Source organism: Neolamprologus multifasciatus, chromosome 1 (assembly GCF_963576455.1).
Source record: "Neolamprologus multifasciatus chromosome 1, fNeoMul1.2, whole genome shotgun sequence".
Classification (NCBI taxonomy): domain Eukaryota; kingdom Metazoa; phylum Chordata; class Actinopteri; order Cichliformes; family Cichlidae; genus Neolamprologus; species Neolamprologus multifasciatus.
The window spans coordinates 13113256-13126099 of record NC_140439.1 but is presented as its reverse complement, the minus strand read 5'-3'; the positions used below and the strand labels follow the sequence as shown (position 1 = coordinate 13126099).

The 12844-nt window shown below is 39.6% G+C and overlaps 2 protein-coding genes and 1 long non-coding RNA gene across 7 annotated transcripts in view; 2 read left to right on the top strand and 1 right to left on the bottom strand.

The window, feature by feature from the left end:
• cdkl5 (cyclin dependent kinase like 5) overlaps positions 1-4014 on the top strand; it is a 41718-nt gene extending 37704 nt beyond the window's left edge. For all 5 annotated transcript variants that reach the window (XM_085167464.1, XM_085167472.1, XM_085167458.1 and 2 more), the window contains 2 exons: positions 155-412; positions 1867-4014. In XM_085167464.1, coding sequence (XP_085023590.1) covers positions 155-412; positions 1867-2277 — 669 coding nt within the window. In that variant the 3' untranslated portion in view covers positions 2278-4014. The remainder of the gene's footprint in view (positions 1-154; positions 413-1866) is intronic.
• A 1618-nt stretch (positions 4015-5632) lies between these two features.
• On the bottom strand, positions 5633-10845 carry rs1a (retinoschisin 1a). The gene is made up of 6 exons (XM_085167605.1): positions 10727-10845; positions 10483-10508; positions 10144-10264; positions 7961-8102; positions 7248-7443; positions 5633-6789 (listed from the first exon to the last, which is right to left on the bottom strand). Exons 1-6 carry the CDS (start codon positions 10815-10817, stop codon positions 6637-6639), a joined length of 729 nt encoding a protein of 242 aa, XP_085023731.1. The 5' UTR covers positions 10818-10845; the 3' UTR covers positions 5633-6636.
• Positions 10846-11410: 565 nt separating this feature from the next.
• LOC146525430 (uncharacterized) lies at positions 11411-12339 on the top strand. The gene is made up of 2 exons (XR_014873276.1): positions 11411-11989; positions 12088-12339. It is a non-coding gene; the product is annotated as an uncharacterized LOC146525430 (long non-coding RNA).
• Positions 12340-12844: the final 505 nt, after the last annotated feature.

The window sequence follows — 12844 nt, the reverse complement described above, 5'->3', positions numbered from 1 at the left end:
TCATCATCGCCACTTTCTCGTCTTATGTCTGTTTCTGCCAGAGCAGTGCATGAAGGGCTTCACCGGGATTTTAGTGAGATGTGCAATCATCATTTTTATGTATTTGTTTTGGATTAAAAATAACACTTCCATATTTCTATTTCTGGAACGTCAGGTTCCTGGGAACGGACAGGATCACTTGTCCCTGCAGAGGAGCTCCAAGTCGTCCTCTCACCACAGCAGCCGGCGGAAAAACCGCGAGCGATCCCGAGACAGAGATCGAGACCGGGAACAGAGCCGGGACAGAGACCGAGACAGGGAGAGGGAACGGGAGCGAGAACGAGAGAGAGAAAGGGAGAGAGAGAGGGAGAGAGGGAGGGAGAGAGAGAGAGTCACTGACTGGCCGGACAAACAAGTGGACTCACACTCTCAGGTATGTGCCTACTTTAATCTTCAGTTTAGATTTATCTGCAGATCACAACCCAGTTTGAGTCTTTCATCTGATTTTTTTTATTCGATTTTTAAAAAGAACAATACTTTATCTTGTCATACATACTTAAGTTTTCCTATAAATTATATACTGAAGTCACGAAACTAGAATATATAGCGCCATGCTCATAAAAAGTGTCACAATAAAGCTCCCAAGACTCAAGGCCCAAAGAAAGGGAAACTGTATAATCTATAAAAGGTCAAAGGTTTTTATTAAAACTGAACCTTAAGAAGAACCTTAAGAATGAAAAAAAAAAAACAGGCCTTGTAGAAGCACATTTAGTATTAATGCCATTCTCGCATTATTCCTACATTTACTTTCATGCTTTTAGGAGTACGAAGGAGGAAGTTATTTCCACACATGCAGTGCAGACCTGAACTTTTCCAGACATTACCCAGCAGTAGGGCGCCCAGGTGTCCCACTTTATGTAGGACAGCACAGTGTTTTATCCTCCGTTCCCCCAACCCACATAGTGAGACAATGCCCCACATTCTGATTTAGTGGAGTCAACACGTGTTAGTCTCAAAGGAAGCAAGTGGTTTACTCAAACCCAAAGATGATTAGCAGGGAGAACAGCAGCTGGAATAACCATTAAGGTTTAAATGTTATTGGGACAGAAAGGGAATAAATGAGTGAAAGAAAACTATTCAACAAAATCAAACCTTAAGCTAGAATTTATTTTTATTGCATTTATTTATAATGGAACTTAAAATGTTACAATTTGCAATTTGTTCTTCACAAACCACTAATTAAAATCAAAGTAACCGAAACATTAGTAGCATTTCCTGCCTTGTGCCACATAAACATACTGTTTGACCCACAGTTAGCTTTTGGGATCTGGTCACCCTACCTAACAAAAGATATATTAAAACACAAATGTCTGATATTAAAATCAGTTTTATCCTGCCAGCTATTTACTATTAAAGCAACTGTTTAATTTAAGAATATAGCTGGTAATGTTGCTGAGAAAGACAATCTCCTGCTTTATAGTGCATGTGAGACTGACCTAGATTCTCCCAACAGTGTGTGAGACTGGCTTTAGTACTCGGCAGACAGAAAACATCGTTTTCACCCATCAACTCCAGACAATGTCACGAGAATCAGGTCGGGGTTTTGTCTGAAGTTGACCTTTGTTTCATGTGGCACACAGCAGGAGATAGTCCTCCTCAGGTCCATGCTCACTAATCGAAATGCACATTTTAGGCAAGATAGCTACCTGGGGATAGCATCCTTGAGCCAATGTGAATTCAACAGACAGTTACCTGCACTACTGTCACATGGCCTCAGCAGATGTGACACACTGTTGGGCTTGGTCATGAGATTTGTAAACAATAACAAAAATATAGTCTTATTTTTTAAGATAATTCATCAGTGGTGTCTCTTTCCCCCCCTGCCAGAGCCAACCACTCAAGTCACTACGTAGGCTCCTTCACCTCTCCCCTTCTTCCTCAAATCAAGGACAGGCTCCCCCTCCACCTCCTCCTCAAGACCTGCGCTTCCAAGCCCCCATGCCCAACCCTCCTCAGCCCTCCTCCAAAGCAGGCTACCCCGAGGGTCGAGGTCATGCCGACAGCAGGGGGCACACTGGGGTGAGCAGCTCCACCCAGGCTAAGAGCCGCAAGGCCAGCTACCCCCTGCCGGGACAGATAGAGTCCAGCTGGCACGTATCTGCTTTACAGCGGGCAGAGGGCGCTCAGTTCACCCCTGAACAGCTGGGCATCAAACCGGGTCAGAATGGACCCACTTTTACCCGAGCCTCCCGCACCAGGATGCCAAACCTCAACGACCTGAAGGAGACCGCCCTCTAAAACCTCTCAACCACACCACCTCCAATGCAGCTCCATCCCGGAAGCACCTGCCAGAATGCAGACATCGTGGTACTGCAGTAAAGGTCTACACAAGAGCCTTTTTCACTGGATCAAGTCCTAATTCAGAAATGTAGTAATCTGTCGATGCTCATGCCTCTGAAATCTAAAAGCCTAGACGTTGACCGGCCAAACACCTGGGACAGTGTGGTTTAGGGAAGCAAAGATAGGGAAGGGCCCATCCTTTCTTGAGATGCCAGTACTGTATCAGCTCTATATTATTGTCTGCCTCTACTTGCAAGGTTACATCAGAATAAGCTGATCATCCCTGTCAAGGAGACACTGCCCATGTGGCCTCTTTGCTGCCATCTTCTGCTCACAGGACGCTACTGCAACACATTAGACGGCCGCTGTCATAGCAGTGGCCAATAAACTCAAATGTTTTTCAAGCTCTGATATTTGATAAGAACATAAAAAATGATTTATATTAACATTATTTATGAAATATTTATTTGTTTTAAATTCAAGGATATAAGCTATAAATGACACAGTATGTAGGTTATATGGGAATATTATAAGGTAATATAGAATTAAATGTGTAATTGCAAGAGCTTTAGTTTCGACACAAAGAAATGCATAGATATTTATGTGTTGATAATACAATATGTCACAAGGAATATTTAATAATGGTGAATGTCTTTTTTTTTTGTTTGTTTGTTTGATTTGATATGTTATTAGCAGATTATCATGTTATGTTGTTTTTACCCTTTTTTCTGATTGTTTCATCAAAATGTAAAAAGAAATACTGACAAATATATAAAATATCTGATATTACAAATAGTGCAAATCTGCCCATCACCCTCATGACATCAGTTTTGACGTTTTGTGACAAGTTGGGCTATTTGTTAGCAGGGTTTGGTAGCAGAACAGCCAGAGTGAGACTGTTAGGCTCTGTGCTTCACATATTGTAATTGTCAGGTCATTTTATCTTACATTCCCATTTATCGCAGTTTTCAAATTTGCCCATTTTTCAGTCCCTCAGTTCGTTTAGTGACAAACAGCTTTCCAGCATCTTGTTGCTGCCATGTTGGTTTTGTCCACAGCCTTAAAAACCATTTAACGGGCATCTTCGCCCACATCACCACGCAGCTCTAGTGAGGGAGGTTTAACTAACATGACATTGAAAATTTAAAGTGTTTTGAGACGGCAGGGAAGCTCTCTGCAAAAAGGCATACCTCACCTGCAACCTTTAAGATCTTAAAGGATAAGTCTGGTAATACTTTATCTTTATCCATTTATTTATTTTGTCAGAAATTCCAAATGCATTGTCTGTGCAGCCAAAGTGGGGTGTATGTGCTCTAAAAGTCTTTAGATTCATTTTAATTTGTTATTGAAATTTCTTATTGACTAAAGTAGAGAATATGCTCATTTTAATATAGTAAGTACAGTACTTGAGTGAATGTGGTTTCTTACATTCCCCCACTGGCTGGGTGTGGGCTTTTCATAGGACTTTGCTGACGTCATGAATTATATGAAATAACACCAGACTTATCCTATAATATGTGTTTACATTTCCTGTGTGCATTTTAAAAGCTTGTGTTATCAAGAATTTTGTAAAAGTCTTTTGTAAATCTGAATTTGATTTTCCAATTTGCATTACTATTAACATTAACAGTCATAATCAGGGATGATTTTACTTAACTTGATTGTTCATTAAAGCATTTACTAATTGTCTTCTGATCTGTGGGCAATGTAAAGCTGAGGTGTGTAGAATGAAAAACATTTTGTGGCCTAGGGGAAGTATACAGCATTGTTTTTCCCCAGTTTTTCCATTATTCTTCATTCTGTCCTCCTTAATAGAAAACAGTATTAAGGCCGCTGGGGAGGGGGGGACCAAAAACAAAAAAAACAGTCTTGTTACATTATTCTCAGAATTCTGATTTTAATTTGAGAATTCTGACTTTTTCTCAAAAATCTGACTTCAGTTGCATAATTCTTTAATCTGACAATTCTGACTATTTTTCCAGACATTTTGCTCAAACTTCTGACTTGTTCTCAAAAGTCTGTCTTTAATCTAAGAATTCTAACATTCTCCACAAAAATCTGAATTCAGTTGGGAAATTCTGACTTTTTTTGTTTTTCTAAAAATTCTGATTTTAGCAATTCAGGCTTTTTCCCAAAATTCGGACTTTTTCTCTAAATTCTGGATGTAATCTAAGAACTGTGACCTTTTCCTCAAAAATCTGACTTCAGTTGCAAATTTCTGACTTTTTTTGTTTTTCTCAAAATTCTGATTTTAGCAATTCATGCTTTTTCTCAAAAGTCTGTCTTTAATCTAAGAATTCTGACCTTTTCCTCAAAAATCTGACTTCAGTTTTCTCAATGTCTGTCTTTTCTTCAAAACTCTGAATTTTCCTCAAAATTATGATTAACTCTCAAACAAATCTCTCTCTCAGAGAATTCTTAGTTTAAAGTTAGACTTAAGATTTTGTTTTTCTCAGGATTTTGAAGGGGAAAAAAGTCATGACCTCAAATTTTTTTCTTCAGTGGCCTTAATTCCCTTTCATACCTTTGTGATTTGAAAGCATAAAGCAAAAATGCCATCACAGACAAAAGGAACAAAGAAAAGAAAAATGGTCCATGAAAAGTTTGGATCCTCATTTGGTGAAAATAAGAATCAATCACAGTAACTTGATGGTTGACTGAAAGCAATAACACTCATAAAAAGACTCGGAGTGATGCAGATTGTATTAGCCAAATCAGCAGCTAGATGGATTTGAGCCAAATATAGCACAAAGAAGGATTTCCTGCAGGAGACTGTGATTACAGCAAGTGTTGGCAACTGTTGGTATGTGACATCACATCATTCTGCAATACATTTTTTAAATTTTTCTTAAGTTTATCCCACAGAAGGTAAAACTGTCTCATGTTGTGCGCTTGTGTACAAAATCCTCATTGCTAATGATTGTAGATGACTGCTGACATGGGTTTGTTTATATCACTAATGGGACAAAGTGATGATGAAGTTTACCTTGCTAGTGACCCGAAGCCTTACGTTAGTTTATCGACTCAACGCGTCAGATGGAAATGAAGGCTTCAACCCTCAGCAGGTCGCACACGCTGAAAACTGAGATGAGAAGAAGACTTTTTGTTCAGAAATATGAATGTGTTTCCTATAACATCAATTCTCTTTTTTTGTCATTAAGCTGTTTCCCACTTCTGACAGGGTGTAAATAAAAAATAACAGAGTATCTATACTGACCGTTCTACTTTAAAAATGATAGGGTCTCATAATAAATGCCAACTGTACATTTTTGAATGTCTCGGAGTTTGTTTTGGAGCACAGACGCAACATAAAAACAGACACATATTTGTTTATTCAAGGACATGGTTTAAAAATACAATAAAGAGAACATCTTCAGAGCAATTCAACTCTGCAATGTATTCCTAAGTGTAACGGGAAATTCAAATATAACATTAAAGAAAGCAATCAGGAATTTTTAACAACAGCACCAAACGACAACAAAAAAATCAAACAAGAAAACAGTGACTCAAATGAGGCAATAAGACCAAAAAAAAAAATCCGTACTAACAAATTCATTGAAAAGACTAAAGACAGCAGTCTGTTACACCTATCCGATTATCTAACAGCTGTGCACAACATCTGGTGGTAACTGGTGTTTAAGCTGCACAATAATATGCATTTGTTCTAATTTGACCCACCAGATGATAAATTATGTATATATGACTGTTTACTATATATTATATTTGGACAAATAATTAATTAGAAATGTAAAAAAGCAAAACAAACATTCAAAATTAAATAAATAAAATCTGAATTTAAAAAAATGCTGTAAATGCAAACAGTAATTGTAATTAGGATGACCTTGTTGTTGTTTTCGGTCTTTTCATGGGATTTGCTGAAAATATGAAAAATGCAGACTACTACCACACCGATTCATTAAGGTAAATAAGGAGGGGAGACTTAAGACTGTGTAAATTCCCAGCTACGCTCAGATTATCAGGAGAAGCAGACAGAATTTTATTGACCTATCACAGAACGATTTGGATTTCTAACATGAGCGCAGATTCAACCGCCATAGCAACGCTACCTCTCCCTCTCCATGCCTAATTACTGCTTTCAGTTTATGCCTTTTCATTGCAAATGCTATTGAGAACTCCCCAAATTGAAGTCCCCATAGTGAGACTGGTTTAATACAGACAATGCAGAGTGGAGTGAATGAGAGCTCATTGTACATATCAAACAAACCTGTTTTAATGCATTTATGTAAGTGTGTTTTAGCTGTTTTGTTTGTATTTTTTAAAGGGGGTGGGGGTTGGGGGAAGTGGGGGGTGGGGGGGTTACATGCATTTGTTCATGCAGAGCAGCAGCTCCAGGCGCAGAGCGATGCGTGTGTGCCATCCCAGAGGGAGGATGCGAATGTAGCGAGCAACAATGGGCGGCCGCAGAAGGTTCTGCACAGACGAGGACCGGTCAGAGTTCCCATAAAACACCTGAGGAAAAACAGAAAAGCAAGATTAAGGTGTAGATTAGTAGATTAGTTAAAACCGGCCATAAGTGGCAGGTGTATGTGTGTGTGTGTGTGTGTGGGGGGGGGGGGGGGGGGGGGGGTACATTGAATACATAGAAAAAATATATTTAAAAAATGTTGGCAGCAATTAAATTCGCTGACATAAATGTCTTTTGAATTAGGTTACTGTTATATTGATTCCTCTGTTTATGTATGTTCCATTTAATTTAGTATTTTATTTAACTGTCAAATACTGCATAAATACATAAACAAAAAAGATGAAAAAATAAAAGGAACTATAGGTCAATTAATACAGACTCCTTATTTTTTTATATTATATTTTCATACATTTCATGTCATATTATTTATTAATTTAGGCACTTTCAGGCCTCCATACTTGAAGTGTTGAACGTCAGTGTATCCAAAGTGCACTTAACTGACCCTGTTGTTTCCAGTCTGGTCTTTGTAATAGATCCAGTTGAGCTTCTCATCTGTTCTGTACTGAACACTGTACTTGGTAATCCACTCATCGGCATCACAGCGGCCCTGAGTGAGAATCCCTGACACCACCGTCACTTCCCTTAAGTCAATCTGCAGCCACTGACTGCTGTCCTGGAACTTAGACAGCCAGGCGCAGCTGGAGGAGAAAGAAAAACATTTAATATCAGCACTGATTTATACAACAAATATCACAGTTGGTCACGAGAGTTTAGCACAAAGCAGGACAGAGAAATTTACTGCTGTTTTTACAATATCTTCTCTAAAGATAAAATCCTGTTGTTTTGTGTTCTGAGGAAACTGACAGTTTTTAACATGCGATATGATGTTTTGATTTCGGAAAGAGAGGAAATGAAAGAAAGGAATCAACTTAATGCTTAAAAAATACAATATTTAGCATTTTTAAAAAGTCCTACTAGATTCTGTATGGTTTCTTACAGTATGTTTTTTTTTCCCATTTTGTCTCATCTATATGGTTTTTTAAGCAAGAGCATTTTGGTGTGTTTAAGTAACAAAATATACATAAGGAGTGTGTTTACTACACTTTTCCTCACAGATGGTAAGAGTCATGATCTTTTTTTTAAAGAGACACAACAGTTGGCTGTGTGGTGCTGGCCTATATATATATATATATATATATATATATATATACCTACCCAAAGCCCTGGCTGTTGAGTCGCGCCTTACTCGGTACCCATGAGGAGAACCAGCCAGTGTACTGGTCCTGGTTGGAGCAGGTAATCTGTTCTTGACTCACTGATCCAGCCTCAAAGCCAAGAGGTCTGTGGTAGGGACACTCTGCAAAGGAGATCGAAGACAACTTAATATGAACGCTCTTAGTTTCAGGTAATATGTCTTCTTTCGCTGAAAGTTCTCGTGGCCATGAGATTTTAATATTGTCACCCTGAGAGAAGAGAATACAAATGGCTAGCTTAAGCCAAGCAGTGCATCACAAATATATATAGATATATATATATAGATATATATATATAAAGACCATCAAACCACTAAGCCTCTCTTTAATTCTCCATTTCGCCATCCTTTCCTCTCTCCTAACCCCGCAGATTCCCATAATCACACCCTCTCGCTCCCGTGGCCCCCACTGTTAGGAGCCTCTGTGTGACCCATATCCCATCCTAAAATCCTGCAGTTTAATTCTCCGTGGTGAGAGATCAGTGATGTCCATTAGGGCAGCAGACAGACAGATGGCCATGTTCTGCTCTCCGTGGCTTTGGCTCCGTGTTGTTCTCTCGCTTCCTTTAAAATCGCACGAGAGCCACTCCTTTACTTGGTAAATAAAGCCTTTAAATATGTGAATGAGAGAGAGAGACGGTGGTACATGAGTGAGAAAAACATCAGCTGTGGACACATGGAACAGAAACTGTAGTAGAAGTAGCCTGCTGCTCTTTTGTTTACTACTGGCTTAAGCCTATCTGGCACAGGGTTGCATCCTGTCTAATCCCAGTATTACAACACACCCGGCAGAAGCGTCTGTGTGAGTCAGGAGATAAGTGTTTACATAACAGTAATGCAAATGCCTCTGTAGTCCTCCCTAATGTGTTTCCTGACTAAAACAACACATATTCAGATGGCTGAATCAACAGGCAAACTGCGAGGTGAGACTCCGTGGATTGAGGAACTCTGCGAACCCTGACGCAGAGCGGGCAGGAAAGTCTTTCTCACTCATCAGTTCTCATCCACGTAGCAGTAATTGCTGGTTTCTGTAATTGTGAGATCAGCATGGTCTATTATGAGCCCCGTAATCTCCGAATCATGGTCTAATATAATGATAGTCGGCAGAACGTCTTCCTCCTATCTGTTTCTGGTTGCCATGTGATTTGCGGCTCAGCTCAAACACACTGATTCACTCGTTTGTCAGCTCCTCTCCTCATCGAGTCAGACGTGATTCAGATCTGATCTTTAGCTCTCAGGCTCACGTGAGGCTGTCAGAAGACCTTTTTTGTAGTTTCTTTGTAGGAGGTCCAAAAAAATAGGAAAACAAAACAGGTTTACAGATTTCACTGGGATTTAGTTTAAAAGCTAAATCCCAGGCTAAGTTGGCAAAGTGAGAGAGCATCAGAGAGAGAGCGTTCAGTTTGAGGATGAATATGGTACGATTGAAAACTCAAGATCAGCTATTATTGGGCGCTGCAGTGAGATTATTTTTTGAGTGTTTCTCAAAACATCCAAATGCAGATTTCCTGTAACTGAAATGGGAATTCTGGAGGACTGTGCAGTGTTATCACAGGTAGCTTCTGTTTCTTCACATGCCCCCCCCCCCCCCCCCCCCTCTTCCCTTTCTCCAAGGATGTCCAGTGAAGCATGTCCATCCACCCTGCGGCGTCAAATCTGGAGCCTAATGCACTCATTGCATGAACACGAACTATAGACACACAATTGCGCACACACTGAAACTGTCCATCTACTTGTATCAGCAGCGATAATCGTTTGAGCAATTTTCAAGCAAGAGTCCCAGAAAATTAAAGCGTTCAGCTCCTCAAATATGAAGATTTGCAGTCTTACTTTGTCTTCAGTTCACTTCAATTCTCTGATTGTGCAGCAGATTAATCAGTAATAAAAATCACTGTTAAGTACAGACAGGTTAAACAACAGTTAATTCTTGTTCTAACACACCCTTCCCTTCTCCTTTTAAGAACTATTATCACTTTAGTGGTGCAATTGTAGATCAGCAAAAGTCACGTAATAAATCTCATTAGTAAATAAGTCTTGACACAGAGGGTTAAAGCGCATTGATGTTATGAATAAATTAAGTAGTGATTGAGATTTAAGCTACTTATATGATTCATGTCCACTCAGAGTGACGTTTAATGGCTCTCACCCGGCATGCAGTCCACTCCTCGCACCAAAGATGAGCCAGACCCAATGGAGTAAACCTCCGTCTGTGATTCGCCTCCATCACAATCACATTTGCAGGACTTGTTAGTCCACGCCCCAGGGTTCTTATGCAGACACACATAAACAACGTTTATCAGCTGAAAATTGACATAGAGCTCATTTACAAATGATAAAAGGAGAATAATTTAACATAATAACTCTGGTGTTATCTGTGTTTTGCTGTTGATGTTGTTTTTCTTTCTTTTTCTTTACAAGCAAATCCTAACACTGTGACAGTTAAATCATCTGTGACATTTTGCTGGGTTGCTGAGATTTTTCATACCTCCTGAGCATAAATACTGATGAACACTGTTCAGCCAGATGGACAGGAGGGAAAAAAGCCAGTTGATGAGGCACAGAAGAAGAAGAAAAAAACAGGACTGTTAGGACATCATAGTCACCCTTTCTGGATACTAAAATCTGTGAATCAATCTGTTAGTTTAACCACATTAAGAAAAGGTAAATAAACACAACACACACTGGTAATAAAATATAATATCAGTGCAAGTGTAAGAGTGAAACTGTACCGTTTGTTCCCAGGAGAAGGAGGCCCAGCAGGAAATGTTGTATGATGAGAGCCATCTTCCAACCCGCTCCAAACCAGACCAGACTGACCATAGACTGAGCATTCAAGCTAGTAGTGATAGGAAGGCTGGATTACAATAATCCACGGGACACTAATGGCCTTATCTAATGCCATCCTTATCTAACAAAGCCCCTCCTACAGCTATTCACCCATCACCATTAATGCCATTATACCTGGAAAATCTCCATGTGGTCACAGAGGTCAAGTCAAAAATCCTGCATTAAAAAAAAAGAAGACACCAGCGCACCCAATTGCCACACTAGAGTTGTGTGTGTGTGTGTGTGTACAAGAGTGAAAGCAAGAGAGATGGATGCTGGTGGCTGATGCTGGGCCTAGTGATCCATATGATTGGACAGAAGGACCTGCAGTTGGATGTCATCCTCAAATGTTTGCAGTTCTCTTCTATCACGTCAGGTTTGAAGGAAGGAATGAAGGAACCTGGTTTTTAATACTTGGTTCTTTGCTGTGATGTAACTAGAGTGACATAAAATTGTATCGTATTTATTGTTTAACTTTATTTTTATTTAAAAAATGTTTAAAAAAATAAAAAAACAAATTTAAATTAAGAAAATTTAAAAAAAAAAAGAATTCAATTAAGAGTCTAAGTACATAGATGATATTACTATTTCACAAATGTATCAATGTACTATTTTTTATTTATAAACCATTTTTCTGAAGGTAAAAGTCTCTCATAAACGTAAAATGAATGCATGCATTGTATATATTGCTTCTAGATCTATTTTATTTCATGTTATTTAGTTATTTTGTTTTTGAGGGGATTTGAAATGCTGCAGGTGACAAGCACGTGGATAATTATCAACAGAAGCAACTTTTAAAAACAAAATAAGCGAGTGTCCTGTTCCTGTGTTTGTTTGAGCATGGCATTTCTCCCTCCTCCCACTGAGGGTTTTAAAGCCAGGTGGGTAAAAATAATTAAGCCTAATCAAGCAAAGCTGTTTCCAATTTGTGCTGATTAGAGCACGAGTTTCACTCCCTGCGCGCCCTTTTGCTTTCACCAGTGGCCTTATAAAAGAGATTCTGCATGTTTCACTAGGTGATTTCTCTTCATGACATTTTTTTCCCCTTCTAGGAACTTGACACAGCAAACATGAAGGCGGCTGTTCATGGAACGCGTAGGATCCCTCCACGCACCAAAAAGAGGATTCATACTTACTCCACTCTCATCTACAGAGCTCATAAAGAGGTCAGAATGCACACTGTAATTGTCTGGCCTGTACATGTTCCTATGTGATGAGGGACTGGTTTCACGTGCACTTCTTTCGTTGTATTCTTCTTCTGCAGGTTAGTCCTGTTGGACTAAGAAGTCCTGAGTTTCTGACCAGGAGGCATGGTGTCCCCAGACCGGTCCTGCTCAGGCTTGTAGGCTTAGAGGCTTCTCGGCTGTCCAAGTCAAACAGGTTGAAAGTCATCACTCGGAGAGAGCTCAGTGCTGCTGTTGCACACGTACAACGGAGGATTCATGCAAGAGCTGCTGCATGAAGATATAGACTTTAAAACAAAATTTTATTTTTATTATTAAAGGATTTATTTTAATCTTTGCCTCTTTATTGAAGTAAAACTATTAGGTAATTAACCCTAACAGCTGGTAGATGAAAGACTAGGACTGACAGGAAGTGTGTACGCTCAGATTTATGGTTGGAAATGTGGTATGTCAGGGGTGGGCAACTCCAGGCCTCGAGGGCCAGTGTCCTGCAGGTTTTAGGTGTGTCCTTGATCCAACGCAGCTGATCCAAATGGCTAAATGACCTCAACATGTCTTGAAGTTCTCCAGAGGCCTGGTAATGAAAACATCATTTGATTCAGGTGTGTTGACCCAGGGTGAGATCTAAAACCTGCAGGACACCAGGCCTCGAGGCCTGGAGTTGCTCACCCTGTGGTATGTGGCGAGATCACTATAACACTATTAGTGTTAACGGGCTTCAAGATCACTGACTACAAAAACAAAATGATACTGTTTTGTATGAATATCCTCACACTGAAGCGGCTTAGAAACACTGAAGTAGATTTTTACAGCTGCTTTCTCAGTCCAATCTGAAGT

Coding starts and splice junctions, on each gene's coding strand:
- rs1a (XM_085167605.1), bottom strand. CDS start 10,817: ATGGTCAGTCTGGTCTGGTTTGGAGCGGGTTGGAAGATGGCTCTCATC. Junction 10,265..10,482: donor TCAGTATTTATGCTCAGGAG/GTATGAAAAATC, acceptor TGTCTGCATAAG/AACCCTGGGGCGTGGACTAA. Junction 8,103..10,143: donor AGGAGTGGACTGCATGCCGG/GTGAGAGCCATT, acceptor TCTCCTTTGCAG/AGTGTCCCTACCACAGACCT.